The sequence below is a fragment of the Pseudocercospora fijiensis genome (genome assembly GCF_000340215.1).
Source record: "Pseudocercospora fijiensis CIRAD86 unplaced genomic scaffold MYCFIscaffold_7, whole genome shotgun sequence".
Classification (NCBI taxonomy): Eukaryota; Fungi; Ascomycota; class Dothideomycetes; order Mycosphaerellales; family Mycosphaerellaceae; genus Pseudocercospora; species Pseudocercospora fijiensis.
Window position 1 is genome coordinate 4,253,793 of NW_006921538.1, and position 19,077 is coordinate 4,272,869.

At 51.2% G+C, this 19,077-nt stretch overlaps 8 protein-coding genes across 8 annotated transcripts; 2 read left to right on the forward strand and 6 right to left on the reverse strand.

Annotated features, from left to right (window-relative positions):
- Positions 1-823: 823 nt before the first annotated feature.
- MYCFIDRAFT_198817 (uncharacterized protein) lies at positions 824-4,652 on the reverse strand (the record flags this gene model as incomplete). Its single annotated transcript, XM_007931341.1, has 6 exons — positions 824-1,001; positions 1,191-1,266; positions 1,469-1,629; positions 1,695-2,427; positions 2,872-2,881; positions 3,375-4,652. 6 exons carry the CDS (start codon positions 4,650-4,652, stop codon positions 824-826), a joined length of 2,436 nt encoding a protein of 811 aa, XP_007929532.1.
- A 919-nt stretch (positions 4,653-5,571) lies between these two features.
- Positions 5,572-6,670, reverse strand: MYCFIDRAFT_198818 (uncharacterized protein; the record flags this gene model as incomplete). Its single annotated transcript, XM_007931342.1, has 4 exons — positions 5,572-5,678; positions 5,888-5,895; positions 6,066-6,518; positions 6,639-6,670. 4 exons carry the CDS (start codon positions 6,668-6,670, stop codon positions 5,572-5,574), a joined length of 600 nt encoding a protein of 199 aa, XP_007929533.1.
- A 402-nt stretch (positions 6,671-7,072) lies between these two features.
- MYCFIDRAFT_84666 (uncharacterized protein) lies at positions 7,073-7,770 on the reverse strand (the record flags this gene model as incomplete). Its single annotated transcript, XM_007931343.1, has 2 exons — positions 7,073-7,624; positions 7,735-7,770. 2 exons carry the CDS (start codon positions 7,768-7,770, stop codon positions 7,073-7,075), a joined length of 588 nt encoding a protein of 195 aa, XP_007929534.1.
- Positions 7,771-8,532: 762 nt separating this feature from the next.
- On the forward strand, positions 8,533-9,408 carry MYCFIDRAFT_177580 (uncharacterized protein; the record flags this gene model as incomplete). The annotated part of the gene is made up of 2 exons (XM_007931344.1): positions 8,533-8,565; positions 8,641-9,408. The coding sequence occupies 2 exons, from the start codon at positions 8,533-8,535 to the stop codon at positions 9,406-9,408; spliced, it is 801 nt and encodes a 266-aa protein (XP_007929535.1).
- Positions 9,409-9,436: 28 nt separating this feature from the next.
- MYCFIDRAFT_177581 (uncharacterized protein) lies at positions 9,437-9,719 on the reverse strand (the record flags this gene model as incomplete). The annotated part of the gene is made up of 3 exons (XM_007931345.1): positions 9,437-9,456; positions 9,482-9,521; positions 9,555-9,719. 3 exons carry the CDS (start codon positions 9,717-9,719, stop codon positions 9,437-9,439), a joined length of 225 nt encoding a protein of 74 aa, XP_007929536.1.
- Positions 9,720-9,746: 27 nt separating this feature from the next.
- MYCFIDRAFT_177582 (uncharacterized protein) lies at positions 9,747-12,121 on the reverse strand (the record flags this gene model as incomplete). The annotated part of the gene is made up of 15 exons (XM_007931346.1): positions 9,747-9,881; positions 9,924-10,157; positions 10,238-10,301; positions 10,342-10,459; positions 10,493-10,660; positions 10,689-10,743; positions 10,771-10,829; positions 10,855-10,892; positions 10,921-11,540; positions 11,586-11,627; positions 11,657-11,708; positions 11,736-11,771; positions 11,804-11,890; positions 11,917-12,032; positions 12,065-12,121. The coding sequence occupies 15 exons, from the start codon at positions 12,119-12,121 to the stop codon at positions 9,747-9,749; spliced, it is 1,881 nt and encodes a 626-aa protein (XP_007929537.1).
- Positions 12,122-12,145: 24 nt separating this feature from the next.
- On the forward strand, positions 12,146-15,458 carry MYCFIDRAFT_177583 (uncharacterized protein; the record flags this gene model as incomplete). Its single annotated transcript, XM_007931347.1, has 12 exons — positions 12,146-12,159; positions 12,239-12,281; positions 12,334-12,381; positions 12,416-12,447; positions 12,474-12,758; positions 12,779-13,067; positions 13,096-13,846; positions 13,876-13,958; positions 13,991-14,195; positions 14,242-15,038; positions 15,079-15,277; positions 15,307-15,458. 12 exons carry the CDS (start codon positions 12,146-12,148, stop codon positions 15,456-15,458), a joined length of 2,898 nt encoding a protein of 965 aa, XP_007929538.1.
- A 2,639-nt stretch (positions 15,459-18,097) lies between these two features.
- On the reverse strand, positions 18,098-18,877 carry MYCFIDRAFT_84671 (uncharacterized protein; the record flags this gene model as incomplete). Its single annotated transcript, XM_007931348.1, has 1 exon — positions 18,098-18,877. One exon carries the CDS (start codon positions 18,875-18,877, stop codon positions 18,098-18,100), a length of 780 nt encoding a protein of 259 aa, XP_007929539.1.
- Positions 18,878-19,077: the final 200 nt, after the last annotated feature.

Consider the following 19,077-nt stretch of genomic DNA (forward strand, 5'->3'; position numbering starts at 1 on the left):
GGTTGTACAAGGGCTCGCTCGCATAGCATCAGGCTGCCACTTCTGGCAGTCGCCTCTGCTTATGGCACTGATAACTCGTCCAGGGTAGCGCTCCATGCTCTTTCTTTTGCGCATCATAGCCGGAATGAAGTGGGATGCAACTTCAGGAGCATCTCTTCTCTGCAGTCGCGCAGGCATACTTCTACTGCCATCCTCAGTCTGTTGTCCAAGAGAGCAGTTATAGGCAGAGGAGCACCCAGACGAGCTGACTGAGTGCTATGCCGGTGGTATGGGGCTGCGAGGCGAACTCGGGAGGCAGGATCTGGGCATCGTGGGAGGGCGAATCGTAGCGAAACCGAGACTAGTTTGAGCGCCGGGTCGGTGAAGCCATCGTGACACTGTGGGGATAGGCGGAAGCTGTTCGTGGGTGAGTGAGTGCTTGCGTTGGCTCGCAGGAGGTGTCTGTCAGTCTTCACTTCCATTGCCGGAATCTTGGCAGCTTAGTCATCCGTCGCAATGGTCCCACAATATACTTTCCGCCGTCCCCCTGCATCTTGACCTCACCTCCTCCCGACAGCTTTCCTCTACACTATGCCGCTATCCATCTGTACTCGGCACTCCACCGAACCCCTGATTGATCTCGCCTTGTACTCCCAGTACGCAGAGAACAACGACATGCGATGCCAAATCCGAAATATAGAGTCGATCGGACATACCATTGCCTTCTTCTAGCTAGCAGGACCTATGCTGAGCTAGTCAATCCTTCCCATTCGGGAGATTGACCGCACCCTTCCAAGCCTGTACAGCAGTTCAATTTGTAAGTAGTTCTTTTATTGATCTCTCCTTAACGTTCATATCGGAATACGACTGCATCTTCCCCATCTGCGGCGGAGGCACTTCCGGCCAGGCAGGCTTGCCAAAAGCCCAAACGTTCGCATCCTAGTCGTGAGTCTTGATAGATGTTCAGGTCCTTTCCTGCTCTTGACTCCTCTCGACTCGCATCCCTAACCATTGTCATCCGGCTATATCTCTTGTCGTCCAGCGAACCGTGGTGCCGCCGCTCGAAGCAAGAGAATGGAGAGGTAAATCCTCACAGCACAGGTAGACAGTCTGCTCGCTCCAGAGCTTTTCTGGCCGGTGACCTTGGTGTTCCACTGCATCTTTCGTTAGCTCTTGAGTCTGCGACCTTTGGAACACTAGCAATGACATACCTCGTCAAACGGCACATCTCGAGTCCGGCTTGGTATTGGGCGTTGCGGTATTCGCGCGCCTTAGCACATTCGAAGGCTGAGCGTAGGTGTCCTTAACAATGTTGGCAATCCGGAATTAAGTGACCGCGCTTCCACTCGAGCCATGGGCCGGCACTCTGGGTGAGGGTGACGGGCTCGGTGCGCCGTTTGGCGATGGTGGAAGGCTGACTGCCACCTCTCCGCCTCACGCCTTGGTACTGGGGCAATTCGGAATTGGAGATCATTGTGGCATTGCTCACAGTGCAATTGGTTCGGCCCAGGGTAGCCGACAGAGGCATTGATTTGATCTGGCAGAACTGCCGAGGCCGCGCCGCCGCAAGGCCAGGTGAAGCTTCTCCGCCGTAGAACGTGAAGTTCTGGCCTTGGTTGTACGTGCTTGGTGCGAAGCTGTTGGCGACACCTGGCATAGACGGGTAGTTTTGCGTGTCGTCGTATGGAAAACGGCAAGTCATTCGAGCGCCTTACGGGTCGCGATCCCCGCCATCGACCGGAGTGAAGTTGCTCTCCACGTGAACTCTTGGCGTTTTGGTCGTACGTGCTTGGTGCGAAGCTGCTGGCAAGACTTGAAATACACGGGTAGTTTCGCGTGACGGTGTCGTATAGAACGCGGTAATGCACTTGAGCGCCGTACGGGTCGCGATCCTCGCTGCGGACCGTAGTGAAGTTGCCTTGCCCTTCACCGCGTATGATTCGGACCTGAAGTTCTGGCCTTGGTTTTTCGTGCTTGGTGCGCAGCTGTTGGCCATTCCGTGAATGGAAGGGTAGTTTGGGGTGTACGTGTCGTATGGGATGCGATAAGGCATCTGAGCGCCGTACGGGTCGCGATCCTCACCGTAGACCTTGGTGAAGTTGCCCTTCGCCGCGCTTAGGCTGTACCTGAAGTTCTGACTCTGGTTGAGCGTGCTTGGTGCGCAGCTGTTGGCCATTCCTTGAATGGAAGGGTAGCTTGGGGTGTACGTGTCGTATGGGATGCGATAAGGCATCTGAGCGCCGTAAGGGTCGCGATCCTCACCGTAGACGTTGGTGAAGTTGCCCTTCGCCGCGCGTAGGCTGTCCCTGAAGTTCTGACTCTGGTTGAGCGTGCTTGGTGCGCAGCTGTTGGCCATTCCTTGAATGGAAGGGTAGCTTGGGGTGTACGTGTCGTATGGGATGCGATAAGGCATCTGAGCGCCGCAAGGGTCGCGATCCTCGCCGTAGGCTATGGTGAAGTTTCCTTGCGCTTCACCGCGCGTGTGTTGTCGGGCCAATGGCCCCTGAATCGATGCCGCTCGACTTCTGATCTGTTGATTGTTGAACAACCACCACCAATGCAAATCCGGTCAAGACCACCGCCTTCCTCCCACCTCTGAAGCAGTGCTTGACGACTGAGCTGCCGCTGGTGTTGTCAGCATGGAGTTGAGCGCGAGGGGATCTCTGATGAACTTGCTTCGGGTGAATGCAGTAGACGACACTGCGCTCGAAGGTTGTCAAGCACGACGTCGGTGAAGGTGGGTGGCAAGAATCAGCCGCCGGATGGAATGAAGCTGGAATCTCACCGTTGAGAGGCTGATGGCAAAAGTGAGGTCGTGGCTTCGAAACTGCGCATTCCCGCATCAGCCATCTCGTCACTGCCTCGAGCCGTTCGGAGAAAATGCCTGCGTACGGAAGACAATCTATTGCCGCGAAAGTAGTGCGTGAAAGGGTGAGTGTCATGTTCGATGTTGACAGAACGAAACTCCCGGATGCTGATGTTGAAGTTGAAGCTAACGCAAAAATTCAAACTCTAAATCCATCCAGTATTCAAGCCCACAGATCTGAATCCATGCATCTCTACAACTCTCAAGGATTCCACGGCCTCCTCTCATCCCCCCTTCCGCGACAAAACGCCAAAGTCCTAATATCCGGCGTCCTCTGCTTAACCTCCGCGCCATCGACCCTCTGTCCCGCCTCGGTACTATCATCGAACCAAATCTTCGCCACTCCAAGCTCATTCCAAAACAAATTTCTCAAATGCTGTTTCGTCCACTCCTGCACTTGCTTGCGGTCAGAAAACTTCACGCGCCAAGCCCGAACGCCGACAGTTTGTCCACACGTGCATTGCTGGTGGAAAGGAGCATGTGCCTGCATCCAATTGCAAGAAGCGCGGCGGAGGGCGTGGGCATTTACCAAGGTTGTGTTTGAGCGTAATTCTGAGAGGAGGAGGGTGCTCCGGTAGGGGAGGCTGTCGAGCACGCCGTGACGGGCGTTGTGAAAGGGGGAGGTTGAGATTCCGTGCTTGACGCTCGCGAGCGTTTCGACGAGGTCGTAGTTTTGGAGGACGTGCGCGATGTAGGTGATTTGTTGTTCCTTGGCGTGCAGAAGGCCGTCTAGGGAGGCGTAGACGAGGTCGAGCCAGGTTAGGTGCATGTATTGTCTCTGTGCAACTCGGTAGGTGCGGTAGATCGGGTTCTGTTCGGCGAAGTCTGTTGTGTTGAGCCAGGTCACGGTTGATTCGATTATTTGCTGGTCTGTATTTGCGACTTTGGCAGCGGAGTCTTGCTGGAGGCGTACGATCAAATCGCGAGCTTCTGCAACTGATGCTCGCAAGCTTCTGATGTTGTCAAGCTTCTGAATATTGGCGGCCACGATGTTCTCGGTGCTCGCGAGGACCAGCGCGAGGTTCTGCATCGTGCTCCATTGCCAAAAGATCCTCAGTTTGCAATCGAGCGACATCGATGACACTCTCGACACTCTTTGCTCCCTGTTCATCGTATCCACATCTCCTCCGATACAAGCTGCCATTGACGTCGTCTCCTCGCTCAATTTCTGCAATGCAGCCAGCAGTGGCGCGTTGTCCTCTTCTCCTATGAGCTTTGGGAGCTGCGTCTTGAGCTCGCGCTGAATCTTGTCCATCTGCCGGCTCTCCGCCAACGGCACATTCAGCCAGCCCTGCTTCTGGAAGATCGGTGTCGACATCCATGTCTTCCAGTGTCGTGGAATATGCCAGGCAGCCTTGCCAAAGCCGGTTTGAAATCGTGTTGGCAGTAGTCCTCCCTGCATCGGATCGCTTTGATGTATAGGACAAGTCACCTGCTTCGGCACCTGGACCATTGTCATAGCAGGCACGTAAACGTGTACGTACACTCTATGAACGAGAGCGGATATAATGAATCCACATATGATCCAATCCCAGACCCTGGTGAGAGACCTTGGCTGAGTTGCACTGGGCTTTGCGACTGCTGGCTGACGCTTAACTTTCTTGTCCTCTGCAACTGCTGGCTGAGGCGTAACCTGCTTGCCCTCTGCGATTGCTGGCTGAGGCGTAACCTGCTTGACCTCTGCGATTGCTGGCTGACGCCCAACCTCCTTGCCCTCTGCGACTGCTGGCTGACGCTCAACCTTCCCTTCCTCTGCGACGTCTGGCTTAGGCTTGACCTCCTCTTTAACCTCTCCGCCGTCCGCCATTTTGTGCAGTTTCAAAGACTTTCTCCTCGCAACTCAGCCCGATTGGAAGCCTTCACCTTCTTTGAGTCCACCGTGCTTCGCTTCTTAGATCGATTCTTGCCTTCGAAAGAGGGTAGGCGTGACTGTCGGTGCCCTTCCTGGCTGTGAGATCAAGGAGCTGATCAGAATAATGCGTAGTCTCGAATCTGTACCGATTCTTTTGCGTCTTCTGTGCCAGTTCAACCCTGTCGAAAAGCCTCTTCCAGCCCCTGATGTTGAGCGACCGCCAGTGATGCAGATAGAGTTGGGACCTGCGTCCGCTGTGCTCTGGTCGCTCGACGAAGACTTGATGAATTGTCGACTTCCGGCTTGATGTGAAATGTCTCTGCGAAGAGACAAGTGATGAGTTTTGCACGCTCTTCAACGTGTAGTGATGACTTTTGCTGAGTGATCGTGATCGTGTGGAGAAAGCACTCTCGCCCTCGTGATCTTCTTGAAAAGATGATTGTATAGCACACAGACACGTCTCTCGAGAGAGTCGTAGAGTGGTTGGTGAGTTATGGTCTGAGTGCCCAGATGCGCAATCTTCACCTGCCAAACAACTCATGTCAGCCCACAGCTTCAATGACTGATGGCATTTCAATTGAGAAGCATACCTGAACTGCAAATTCCGAAGGCTTACTATGCTTGTGTGAATGGCTGCGTTGCTTCGCTCAACATCTCACGATGGCGTCGTCTCACAAAGCCATAGAGTTCTTTGTTGACCTGTCCGGAAAAGGCGAAGCATTGAGTTATCGTCGTCCACGAGCGAAGCTCAGGGTTTTCTTTGTCTGAATGTGGTGAGGCTTTGATATAATTGCCAAACCGCCCTAGTTCAGGTTTTTTTGTTGGTTTTTTTTGTTTTCTTAATTTTTTTTGGTGTTTTCTGGCTTTTGGTCGTTTACTTGTCGGTCCAGCCGGACAAGCAGTGGTCTGGCTTCTGGATGACGGACAGAAGCCAGACCACGTAGGCGAAGAAGATCACGAGGGCGAGAGTGCTTTCTGGTTCTGGCATTTTGTTGGTTGCTAGTGGTGTTGGTGTGGATGTGGTGAGTGTGGTTGTTGTTGTGTCTGCGAAGTGAGGCGCGGGCGTGGTTGAGAAAAGCTCACATTCGACTACTGCACGACCGTTGCATTCAGTGCTGGCAATAGCATCTACATCCGCGACCTCACTACATGCTGAAGCCAACAATACGTGACCCTCCCCTGAATCTCACCTTGTGATCTTAATGAATACATATGTTCAGCGGCAATAGCAATGCCAAATCTGGTCCTCACTCATCCCGCGTGTAATATCAACCCCTACGCCGTTTCCTCTCAAGGTCTAGCAGCCCCCAACGATAGTAGCATGGTCTAATACAAGGAAGCAAGAACCGCAAATCGTCTCCCACATACTCCAAGCCGATGCTGTCCGCCCGGTCGACCATCTCTTCAAACCCAAGGACCGGCATTGTCTCAATCTGATTTCGCTCCTCATCTAACGTAGGAGCGATGACCCCATTGATTCGAAGCATCTCAAGCCACGTTGGAACCCGTCCACTTGGCCTCATAATGCTCTGCACGTCTCCGAATCGCAGAGTGGTAGTACCATTCGCCAAGCCAAGTCGCGAGTGAACCCACCCACCTCCGAACCGACCTTCGGTGCGGCGTCGAACGAGAGAGACTGAGTTGCTTGGTGGTGAAGTCAAGCACATGTCTTGAAAGTAAGCTGGAGCTTCGTCCTCTACAGACTTCCCAGGCCTCAATGAAATGAATCCCTGCTCTGCTTGCGTAGTCATGTCCCAGCAGGAATCAATGTCAGGGCGCAAGATCAGGGGATTGATCTCAATGAGCTCTCTTACCATAAGTCTGGCGGTATCAAAGCTCAGATTGATTTGCTCTTGCAATGAGAGGCGATCGTTAGCGAGCCCGATAAGGCTTTTCCCCAAAATTCCCAAGACGCCTTCCTCCTTATCGATGAGGACATACTGCGGTTCGCGAGTATCTGGGCGCAGAAACATGGTTTCTTGAAGCTCATGATCAATCGTGCTTTTGAACGGCGTGTTGACCCGACGCCGGGGAAGGAGTTCTCGCGGCGTCAGAAAATTCAGTGTTCGATGCCGGATTTGGGGATCGGACAGAATCTTCTCCAGACCAGAAGTTCTGTACGTGCCGTGCCTTATGAGTGTGTTTATGATGTCGACGTGCAGATCCAACGCGTTGCTGATACCGACGTGACTTGGCGCGAGAATGAAGTCGGAATCAACTGGAATTTGATAGATGGCAGCAACGGAGCTCATGGCGTCTTCGGCAGAAGCGATAATGTCGCTAACAGTAACTCCATCATCGTTGCTGACTCCTTCCATTACAGTTGAAAGCGAGCCAGGCAGCTTATCTTTAGTATTCCAATTGTTAGAAGTATCCTAACTGAGAACCACTTCCTTGACAGGCGGGAATGTAATGAACATCCGGGCGACACTCGAGTCCAGCTTAGCGTTCAACATGGCCTGGTCGATATTCAGAGCGGCATGATTGTACTGATGTGCCTTTTGGAAGACGTCCCGCTCGCGTCCCGGCTTGAAGAAAAGCGGATTGCCAACAACGCCCTTCCGCACCTCGATCGACCAGCTCTGCTCTTCGGGTGTATAGGCTTCGCACTCGCCGGCAGCCAGATCGATAGTGCGTTTGCTTCGTCTGCAATCGACCAGCAGATGGGGCGGCGAGTCCATAGCAGAGCGTAGAAAGAGCTTTTGGTGAATGCTTAGAGAATTGTCGATTGTGTTTCGCCATTCCTTCGAGACGCGTCGATTGATAAGTAATTCCTTCATTGGCAGGCGTAGGATGACATTTTCCGCCAGCTCAGCGATGCTGAAGAGACGCTGCGCTGTCTTGACGAGCGGACTCGAGATAATAGCGGTGCTATGGTGTGGATATTGGTTAACAGGCTTTCTGTCGGCGGCGAAGGTGTAGATTCTCTACGATTATGTCGTACGAGAGCGCTCCTGGTCTGGATAATCCGAAACGGGCGTCAGTCGAGGTACTGGAGATGGCAAATATGTCCGACTCCCTGGGATAGTTCACCTACCAGTAGCAGAGTGAATTGCACAACAGGAATCACCATTGATCGGGAAACGGTTGCCTTCTTTCGCCGTGGTGAAGTTGAGATAGGAAAGAGATGTCAGATCTTCGAGGACGTAGAGAAGCCGACATGCTGAGACGTGACAAGGGAGGAAAAGCTTAATTAGGCTCTTGCAGCTGAAGGCTTGGCACGGCGTTTGTCAGGGTCCACTCGCGGCTTCACTTTCACAAATATTCTTTGTTGAACTGCTTATAAGGAGTGTGAACTTAGTGGATAATCTACCCAAACTACGATTGTGAGAGGGCTTATATCTCTCCGAGTGTTTGCTACACGATTGCTACTGTAGTTTATGTAAGACACTCCCCCCCGCTCGAGTATACCTTTGGATCCCCACCTTGCTCGAGACTGGCTGAACCCCCCCAAGGTAACTCTGGGTCAGCCTTTATGCTGTCGAAGATTTTGCCAAATGTAATACGGCGAAGGGGTTTGGTGCCGACCTTGTTTGCAGGGTGTGTGCATGGGCTTGGCACGTGAAACCGCGATTCAGAATTTCCGTAACCGCCATTTGGGAAAAGCCCTGATTCGCTTCTCCAACTCGTATAGACGGGTCGAGTGATGTGCAACCAGTGAGCAGAGATGGCTGTGGCAACTCACTCGTCCTTTGTCTAACCTTGACAGAGTAACAAATGCATTGTCTTCCTATAGTCTAACAAAGACTCTCCACGATGAGATTCACTAGGCCTAGTCCTCAACAGAGATGGAAAATAGCATTGTCTTTCCATACTCTAATAGAGAATCTCCACAATGAGATGCAGGCCTGATCCTGATTCTGAGAGGGTAACAATTACATTATCTTTATACAAACTACCAAAGACTCTCAACACTTAAAAGGCTGGTATTCCCAACTGAGAGATAGACCAAAGCTACTCCAAGATCGCACCAAACAACGCTGAAGCAAAACACAACCAACACGAACTATCCAAAATACTTCCACATCGGAAAATGTCCGCACTCGCTCATCTTCCAGGCGAGATCCGCAACCGAATCTACGGATTCGCCCTCCCGGCAAAGGAGGTCTACACACTGCAGTATCCTCGGGTCAGCGGTGGTTCAGACCTACCTGACAACGCTATATTCGGCCTTGACCGACAGATTCGCCACGAAGCGCTCACATTCCACTATCCGGACTCGAAGATCATCGTCGAACCCCGTCCGGGATTCATTCTTCATCAAATTCCACGCTGCCTGAGCCAACTCCCTTTCGATGTGCTCAAGGTTGCAAAGGAGATTGAAGTTAAAATGGAGATCCTACCACCACTTGAATGGACGCGTTGGTGGCCAGGCATCCTACTTCAACTGAGCTTCACAGTCACCGCGGAAGGCCTCTACATCTCTCGTGCTTACTATCGTTCAACATCAGAGGCGCACCACAACAACGGACGCACCCTGAGCGCTGCTGGAAATGCCGAACTGCGAACATACATCGACGAACAGGTAAGGAATATGGAGGAACTGATGCTGACAAGACTCCAAGGCAGAGACATGGAGAAGGCTACGGATTCTCCGCGGATTTCCATCGATTTCCCTATAGTGGAACCACAAGGGCCGTGGGACCATAACGCTCTTAGGCCACAGCGCATGACTCCCTACATTCGCTCCTCTAGAATTGGGGCGCGCTGAGTCTCAACCTGAACTAAGCGACCGTCAATTACGTGTTGCACTCGATCTCTACAATTCAATTACAATGTTTGACTTTGCAAATAGAAGTTGTATCGAATGCGGCAGATCGCACCCTGAAAGTATAGCATCTAGTATTACGAGTTCACCGCGGCAAATGCCAACCAAAATATCCCATAACAAGCATAGTCCTCCACGTCCCGTTCTCTCAATATCAAACCTTTCCAAAACCATATCCCAACATAATAGATCAAGTAAGAGCTGAACACTGTGTAGAGATCAATACGCCAGCGAGCGAACGTTCCAAGGAGCATGCAAAAGGCACTTCTTGCGAGTTGAAGTTAGCAGAGAAGCCAGTCAGGAGAAATACCACCTTGATGCATCTTCTCCCCCGCCCTTTCAACTGTTGGGGTGCTCTGTTGAATGGTTTTGGACATGTGACTAGCGAAGAGACTTGAGTAGCAGACAGAATTTATCTTTCGGAGTCATTGCAAGTCTGAAAGCCCGCCGTGAGGAACGTCGTTCATTCGGAATCTTTCATGTTTTCTCGTGCTGTCGGAAAGCTCTGCTTGGTGTCCTACGACGCCTTGAAAGGAGAGAGAGCTACGCAGCCGAGCGAGAGCAAAGCCGCAGAAGCGCGGAACGAAGGGGCTTCCTATAGATTCATCCTCTTGTGTGTCGAGATGCTTCGCTGGAGAAGCTGAGGGACATTGAGACGATGTAGAGCTGGGTCGCAGGGACACTCTATCATGCTGGGAAAGTCAGCCAAGAGAACTTAGATTTGAGGTTTGCCTCTTTGCTCCTCGTCTCGACTCGCTAGTCAGTATCTGACATATGTAGTTGGAAAAGCTCCATAGCGCGCAGAGAGAGAGAGCAGTTCAGAGGAGTCAAGAGTGCTACAAAAGAGAGGTAGCATAAGATAGATGTCTTCCTCACTTCCTATTCAGTCTCTGGTAATCGAGCTTGGCCGTATCGGGCTGAGGAACAACTAAACACCAGAAGTGGAGTCTGCCGGGAACAGCAGCGTTATTCAAGTCAACGAAGAGATATTGCCCTAAGCCTCCGCCTCTTCGCTCCTCCTCCTAACTCTGCTGATCGAGGTTGGGCACATTGACCTCAAATGGAGTTGGGAAGTAGCGAGGGAGCATACTCCACGGAAGCCGGAGACGGGAACGACCTCGGTCAAAGAGAAGGGCCACAATTGGTGTGCTTTGCCACTTCTTGTCACTCTGCTGATGGTATTGGACATGTTCATCTGAGTAAGAGCTGAAGAACAGGGAGACAGGTCTTGATAGGAGTCGGCGGCGGCAAAGAATCCAGCCAAGAGAGGGACCACAGCTGACATTCTTTGTCATTTGTTGTCACCCCGCTGATGGTACTGGACATATCCAACCGAGTGAGAGCTGAAGAACAGAGAGACAGGTCTTGATGGGAGTCATCGGCGGCAACGTGGCCAGCCAAGAGAAGTATCATTATCAGCGTGCTCCCTCACGCAAAGTCGCTCATCTAAAAAACTTGTAATGCTCCTCCCAAACAAAGAAGGAGTCCGACCAGGACGCACCGAACTGCTCGCACGCTTGAGAGGCCACACCGGCCCAGTGATCTGCCATGCCGTTTCCCGCAGATGTGTAATGGTCACTATGACCCTGAACGTAGGTCAAGCTCACTTGCTTGCCCATCTCCTCCAGCCCCCGAATTCTCTCCAAAATCGTGCGCTTGAGAGGGTCGCTGCTTGGTGTCGCGCTCTGGCGCAGAGAGCGGACGGCAGCCAGCGCGTTCAGGCAGTCTGACCTGATGGTGAAGTGGTCGAAGTCGCTCTCACGGGCGAGGCAGGCGACCAGTGCTGCGTTGATGCCGTGCAGCTCGGTGGTGTTGGGGTTTTGTATGCTCCCCAGAGCAAAAGCCCAGCAGTGCCATTTGCCTTCATCGCGGGAGAAGAGAGCGATGGCGCATCCGGCGTAAGGACCCCAAGGTCTCACCGATCCGTCCGAGAAGATTTGGAGCTCGCGCTCTGGTTGTTGTAGTGGTGGTGGCGGTTGTGGTTGTGACTGTGGCGGCGGCGGTGCGAACAGTTCTTGGAGTGTGTTGTCTCGAGCAGCAGAGAGGATGGCCGCGAGTGTGAGTGGTTGTGCCATCTTTCAGACACTGTGGCCTCTGGTGCTGCTGAAAAGAGAGAAGACTGTGAAGTTCGAATTAGTGTTTTGATACAATCGCCCGCAGCTCTACGCTAGGGGTCTTAGCCCCTGTCGACCGTTGAATTTGCCATGGACAGAGCAAGAACGATGTCGTCCCCCTCCTTTGCACTGCGGATTCGACACGCCATTGATCACTCTTCTTCTATAGAATCATTAATCGAACATGGACCCCTTCAAAGGCAGCCATGTGCTTCTTCATCTACCAGGACCCTTCTACCGCTCGACGAAAATGCATCATTCCGCCCCGAAAGAACCATTGCGCTGTGTGCGTGCCGAATGACATCAATCCACTCGACGACAACATAAAGAACAGCACTTCCGACCTGTTCCGCAACGCCGGTTATGCTGAAATCTCAAGTCCGCTCGCAAGACCCCACCCTGGAACATTATGGGCCAGCAGCAGACAAAGGTAAATTTCCGATGTTTTTTGATCTGCGGAATGAAAGCAACACACTCGATCTCACAAATTTCTTAGTGCGCTGAACTATCTGCGCATCGCCTTGCGCTGCAAATCTGGCCATCCCTGGCACTTTACCCCTTTCGGAATGCCAAGGCGCATGTGAAACTTGGCAAGCGAGTCTTATGGTCCGGGCCATACGTTCCTTTTTACATCGATATAGATGACTTGAGCATCAAAGCGGTCATGACGCTGGGAAATTGCATGCATTTCTGGAGCTGCAGGTCCACCGCAATGCTCAAAACTCTATCCTAAGGCTGTCGACCTTGTACACAGTCGAGTAATCAACCCATGTCAGGAGATGAGCAGAGACTGTATGGACATGTTATGACACGGCTTGGGTGTGTGCATGTCTCAGAAGGACCTCAGTCTGAAACCCGAACAAAACAGGTTTGCTCTGCCGCTTTGCATTAAAGACAATCCTGGTCTAACTTCAGATACATGTTTCTAGTCAGCGACAGAGCAAGACTTAGTTCTCCTTTGCTCTCCACGAAGCGCTATAATACACCCATGAGGAAAAATCGAGATGCGCGCAATCCATACATACCAGTACCCAACACCAGCTATACACACGAACAGGACCAACACTATATAGAGTCTACACGGCCGCAACTATCCCAACCAGCTCATCCGCATCATGGATTGGACTGTTACGACTCCACTGATCAACGGAAGGCCTCACCCTTCCCGCTTAGCCAGGCGTACTTTTGCGCAGCTTCAGGCTGATCTCATTCACTCAATCGATTGTTTTGATCTTGACGGCATGTCCCGAATCACGAGCGGAAATGAGGCTGCAACGCGTGCACTTCACTCGCGCTCCTCGTAACATCTGGACTGCCTGGGTTCAAAACCCTCATCTTACCAGAAATACGTTTCTGCACCTTTGCTCGAAGTTGGCGTACAGCTGTTTCTTCGACTCTTGTGTCATTCAACCATCCTCTGACCCTTACAAGAACTTTTTCGACAGGCATATTCCAACAATCCACGATGCCGAGACGCAAGGCTACGGTGTCAACCCGACGAACTGAACACGCGCAGCGACGCTCGTCACGAATCGCTGGGCTGAAGCGTGAAGAACCAGACACGGAGAAAGTCACCAACGGGACCAGGGCGACTCCCAGCTCTATCAAAACCACCAGCCAGGAAACCCAAGCTGTCGGACCAGTGACGCCGAATGGGTCAGATGCTTCTCAGAAGGTCTTCGGCGTGCCGGAGCTCTTGTCGATGATACTGGGCTATCTCGATCTTGCAAGCCTCGCGAGGCTCCTACCAACGAACATCCTCTTCAACCATCAGGGGAGGAGCGCGCCACAGTTGAAGCCGATATGGTTTCTGTCGCCAACTCACGAGGAGCCAGTCCGGTACTGCGTGAGTCGCACGCAGGAGATTCGTCAGCTCGACGCTCTGTCGGGCGATGTAGCGCAAGCGAACGAAGAAGTCGTCGCTGTCTACCAGATCAATCCCATTCTGGAAGTACCCCCAGACGAGGACGCCATCGACTCGGCTTCCGAGCAGGAAAGGATCCTCTCGTTGGAAGGACACACAGACATCGAATTTCCATATCAGCTAGTCGACAGTTCGAGATGGATCAAGATTCGTGACATGCAACTCACCAAGCCAGCGATCCAGGACATACAGTTCAACTACGCGCCGGATGATGAAGATGCCGAGAAGGTGAACTTGGAAATCACTAACTCCAACGGCATCACCATTGGCAACATCATGAACAGCGTCGCGGCAAGAGGCGACGCTCCTAACACGCCGTTCCTCAAGGCTCGCTTGTGGCATCGTGATAGCTTGCTGCTGAGTTCGAAAGAGATGGAGACAATAGAGTCACTGGCACGGCATTAAGGAACATCCTTTCTGGATTCCGCCCAAACGAGTTGGGCAGGCCGATGCTGGTATGCATCACGCATGGGTTTCATTGGCGCAGCTCATGCAGACGATCACCATGGCCGAGATTCACCGGACATACATAAGACGCCTTTCGAATGCCATGCTGTCTGGCCGCGGACGTCATGGAAAGCGTTGTGAACATTTTGCTTTGTTGCGATGGGACCCCACGTTCGGACTAAGGGTGTCCAGGTTACACAATGCGAGCACTGGCACACAATGGGATTGTAAAAGATCGATGGAAAGTGAATCGGTGTTACCTTGCGATACCTTTACGAATTAAAAGCTCAGTTTTCCACACTTCTGGCCTCTCTCTCTCTTCACAGACTCTCTTAATGAGCACACTGGATTACGACTCTCCACTTGAGACTCCCAACGGTGTCACTCAACTCACGCATTTGGAAGCCAGCCTTGCATCATCACCCACTCACCGAAAAGAGACCTCCTCGACCATCAATATGAAGCAATCAGCTTCAGACTTCCTGGCGGGCTCCGCCATCAAGAGAACCCGCACAGAGCCGCCGCCACAAGACAAGCACATGACAGAGGATCATCTCCAAGCTACAACAGCTGCAAGCAGTGTCACCAATACCGCTGAGCTTGTGGAGGAGATCCTTCTAAATCTCAGTCTGCATGATCTCGCGACGGCACTCCGGACCAACCACTTCTTTAGGAACGTGGCGTTCGGATCAGTCAAGATCAAGCAAGCACTCTTCTTGCTCCCTGCAGCTGACGATGCCGTGCAGTATCTGGTTGACAGTTCCGAAGGTGAGATTGTCGCGATCGATTCGAAATCGCCTCCGCCAGCACTTAACGTGCATCAGACGATACTGACAGCGCACCTACTGAACCCTGTTCTCAAGATTGACCAGAGCAAGCCTACCAATACTCCTCATGCATGCAGCTACCTCAAACACGAAGACAAGATCACGTACGGCAGACACATCCTCCTACCGTACCACGCCTACGCCCAATCGAACCTTCGAGACATGCTCGTCCTCCAGCCGCCAGTCTCGCATCTCAGCTTCACAGCCAAGCCTGACCCAAGTGGCCCCGTCATCAATGTTAACGTTACTAACGTCAATGGCGTGAGAATTGGAGACTTAGTCCAAGCAGTCATGCACACAGGAATGGTTGGGAACCTGCAGTTCCTCGCCGGTCTTCTTCGGGCCAATGGTGTTTGCATGGCTACTTCAGAAGAACTCAGCCAGCTTGCAAGTATGGTGGGTAAGTGCTGTCCTATGGGAAAGAAGTTCATACGTGAAGCTCCTGGACGTAGCACTGCCTGATGTGGAAGAAGTCTGTCGTTTGACGATTCGCTGGCCAGGTTGGTAGCTGAGATGAGTGGTGAAAGAGCAATGCTAGACACTGGTATAAAGCAGTTCAAAACTGACGACTCGCTGAAATTAGATACATTGGCAGACTTTGGTTTTCTGGCGTCGCCGTTGGCGTTCAACGACTTCCATAGCATGATTTTGGCTTTTAAACAGCTGCAAAACGGTATTTAGCAGTGGGAAATTTCCCAAGAGACAAGACTCTATAGATTCAATAATCTCATCCTCTTTTTTGTTAAAATGAAAAGCCTTACGGCGACAAATGAAGTCTTTCTAGGCATAAAATGCTCTATAATAGGCGCTGTTCTAAAGTAGATAAGGATTGCCGAGCGAAGCGAGACCTAAGGGAAAGAACAGTTAAGGCAAGGTAGCAAGGCAAGAGTCACGTCCGGGGATATTTTAATTTCTACTATAAAGAAAGGCGAAATAATATCGTAGTAGCGGTTCCTTAGATTAAACCCCCGGCGAAAGCTCTGCTCGTAATATTAAGTATATAACAACTTCCGACTGTTCTTCTACTTAGCTCCTAAATAGACAACGCCTTCGTATCCTCGTCGGAAGCATATCGAATGCTTCGGCTTATATGTATTTACTTCGCTTCGCTCCGACAATAGTATACGACGTTATAAGCTCTCGTAAATTAGCTACTAGAGTACGTAAAACCGCACGGACTATATTTATAAGCGAAAGCATATTTTAGTTTTAAACTTCCGTACTAGTAAACTAAAAGATTCTTCGTCTCTCGCTTACTATAGCTCGAAACGCTAAAGCTAAACGATAAAGTAATAATCCCCTAGAATAGTATACTAACTACTAGCCGACGTCGGCGGTCTACTAGTAGAGAGTAATATTAATTAAGTATATTAATTATCCGACTCCTATAGTCTATAGGCGACTCGATATAAATACCTATAGCGACGCGTAAGAGAACTAAAGAGGTATAGACGCCTCGCCGCTTACTATGCTATATTTAATACTATTAAGCTACTGAAGGACGGAAACCAAAACCACTACCACCACCTGCAGTAATAGTATAGGCCACCGAGGGTAACATGACCCATAGCAATATGGGCAGCCATGTTTAGCATGATAGGATGACAAGACGGTTGCTCAGGCTGATGACCAGAGCCCTGCAACATAGGCATTGTGGAAGTGTGACATGAACAATGTGCTGTACGAGGTTGGTACTCTATCTACAATGCAGAAGGAGGCCTCTTATATAGGCTCAAAACTCAGCCCAGGTGTGTGGGGCCGGTTACCAGCCAATACTACTTTAGCGGATTTTATTATATCTAGAGCTTCCTACGAGAATCCTTCCTAATATACTCGTTAGTACCTATTTAAGAAATGTCGATTCTAAAGAGATATATTATAATAGAGTCGCTATATTCTCTTGTCTTCGAGTTAGTAAGTACTAGAATACCCTTATTACTACGTCGCCCGCACTTAAGCAACTTATATAGCTCGTATAGCCGCTACCGCCGCTTACGAGTAATTAGATTTCGTAGTAGGAGCTAGAGGAAGTCGTTCGAGTCTACGAACGCTAGACCTTAAGGGAGCTTAGCCTTTTAGCTATAGGCAATCTAGCTCCTACTATACTTAATCTACTCCTTTTTCCCTCCTATTTATCGCTAAGAGAATATCTAGGGCCCCCCTTAAAACCCTCTATATATCTAACTCAAAGCTACGGCGTAAGCTATAAGAAAAATTACTATAACGAGATCTATATTAAAACCTACGGCCGTTTCCGGTACTTAATCTATAAAACCGATTATACGGACGAGCGTTGTCGATCCTAACAAAACTCTAATATCCTCGATATTTAGCTCCTCCCGACGTTAATACTAGCCTGTCCTAGCATTCTCTTTAACTGTACGATAGGCTTTGCCGTCCGATGCTCTCGTGGAAGAGCGTCTACTAGACGGTCTAGATGGTGTCGGTCTCATGTGCCTCCGCTATTGGTATTGTCAACGAATCCCACCTCTCTACCTAGCCGCTCTAAAACCTGAGCTTTCTTAGAGTCCACAGCTTAGCCGCAACGTAACAAAGAAAGCTCACCATGACTAGGTGCGTTACACTTTCACCCACAGAGACACTCGGCCATCTTCACGATCTAATGGAGATGCATACACTACCAGCTCTGACTTCTGCTGCACAGAAGCCCATCGTATCTAGAAGTAGGCAGACCAAACTGTATTCCGAGGAGAGGAGCCGGGGTACAACACTTCATACCATTGTCACTCAACTCCACCGTCACTCCTAGCCCAGCTTATACCTGCTGTCGCTTTAGGCCCTCGAAGAGCCGTAAGGCCTCTGAAGCCCACAGGCCAGTTACCCCTCAGACAGAGAGATGAGCACGTAGTAAGAGCAGCGCTCGTCTCTGCGACCTGTTACAATCCATCTCAGACTGAATTTCGCTTTGGGCGCACGAAGTGCTGACCTTCTTTGAAGCAAGAGGCCAATGTTACGATTAGAGGAGGATAGGAAGTTCTATCGCGCGTAGCCACTTCATCGTTCATCTCCCATAACCGCTTTAGCATATCAGTCGCTAGCTTTCGCTCCCGCCGCTCGAAAAGCTGTGCATTCTATCGAAGACCAGAGATCCTTGAAAGTTCAAAGAAAAGGAAAAAGGGGAAATGTAGCACGTAGTCACGGTATCATTCATCTCTGCTCTCTGCTTCAGCGAAACTCCTACCATTTCTCGCTCCAATCGCGTCGTCAAGGGCTTCATCGTCGAGAGCCAACAAACCCAACTCACAGCCAAAACCGCCAATCCCCAAGCGCTGCCACTCTCATCCTGCACATCCTCCCCTTTATTTCTTGCTATAATCCTTCAACACCCCACTCGCAAAGAGACCGGCATTACCCGCCTTCTTGATATCAAACCCCCTCCTCTTCGTACCCGGCCGCTTCCGACCCTGCGGCGGAACGAAGAACTTATCCTCGAAAGCTCTCTTCACGACTTGCTGGCTGGTGGGAGTGATCTCCGCCTCCTGGAGCGTCTGCTTGATTTCCTTCTCATCAGGGAGTTGGAGAGCACGCCAGAAAAAGTACAAGTCGGCGCTAGCCTTTCCGTCGTCGGTCGTGTGGAGGTAGAGGTTGATGTCGTCGAGATGGATGGTTTTGATCAATCCCCGCTTCTCGTCGCGGCGGAGGAGGATTTTGTGGTCGATTTCGAGGATCTGGAGTGCGGAGTCGCAGCCTGGCCAGCCGTCTTGGAGGTCTTTGTAGTCGATGGAGAGGGGCGCTTCTGGTTGCGCGAGGAAGTTGAGGAGGGTGTCGGCGTTGTGGATTGGGAACTTGGTTTTGTAGCGGTAGAGGGTGACGTTGTTCTCCTCGGCGCCTTTTGGGATGACTTCGACGCGGCTGTTGATTTTCAGGGCGCCGGCGAGGTTGGCGATGGTTTTGTCGTAGCCGGTGGGCACGGAGATGTAGCCGACGATGTCGTCGAGTGTCTTGCTTGACTTCAAGCCTTCCTTGAAGTACTTGGTCTTCAGCCAGTCGAGCACAAGCGGCATGTTCTGGAAAAGCCAATCTCTCGAGTTCTCGTCGTCGAAGGCGCCGGTGACCGTGTCGAACTTGCGCTTCGGCATGATGTTGACGGATGTAATGTAATGGGATTTGACTGAGTGCGCAAAGTTGAGTCCGAAAGAGTGAGGCGAAAAAGTCGTTTGCGGTGTTGTCAAATGCGTGGTCGAGGTAGAAAGTGATGTGAGTGTTGTTGTCTAGCTTAGCGCGAAAGATTAAGCTTTTGAACGGCCCAGTCCTGAATCGAAGTGAAGTGCGTCTGTAC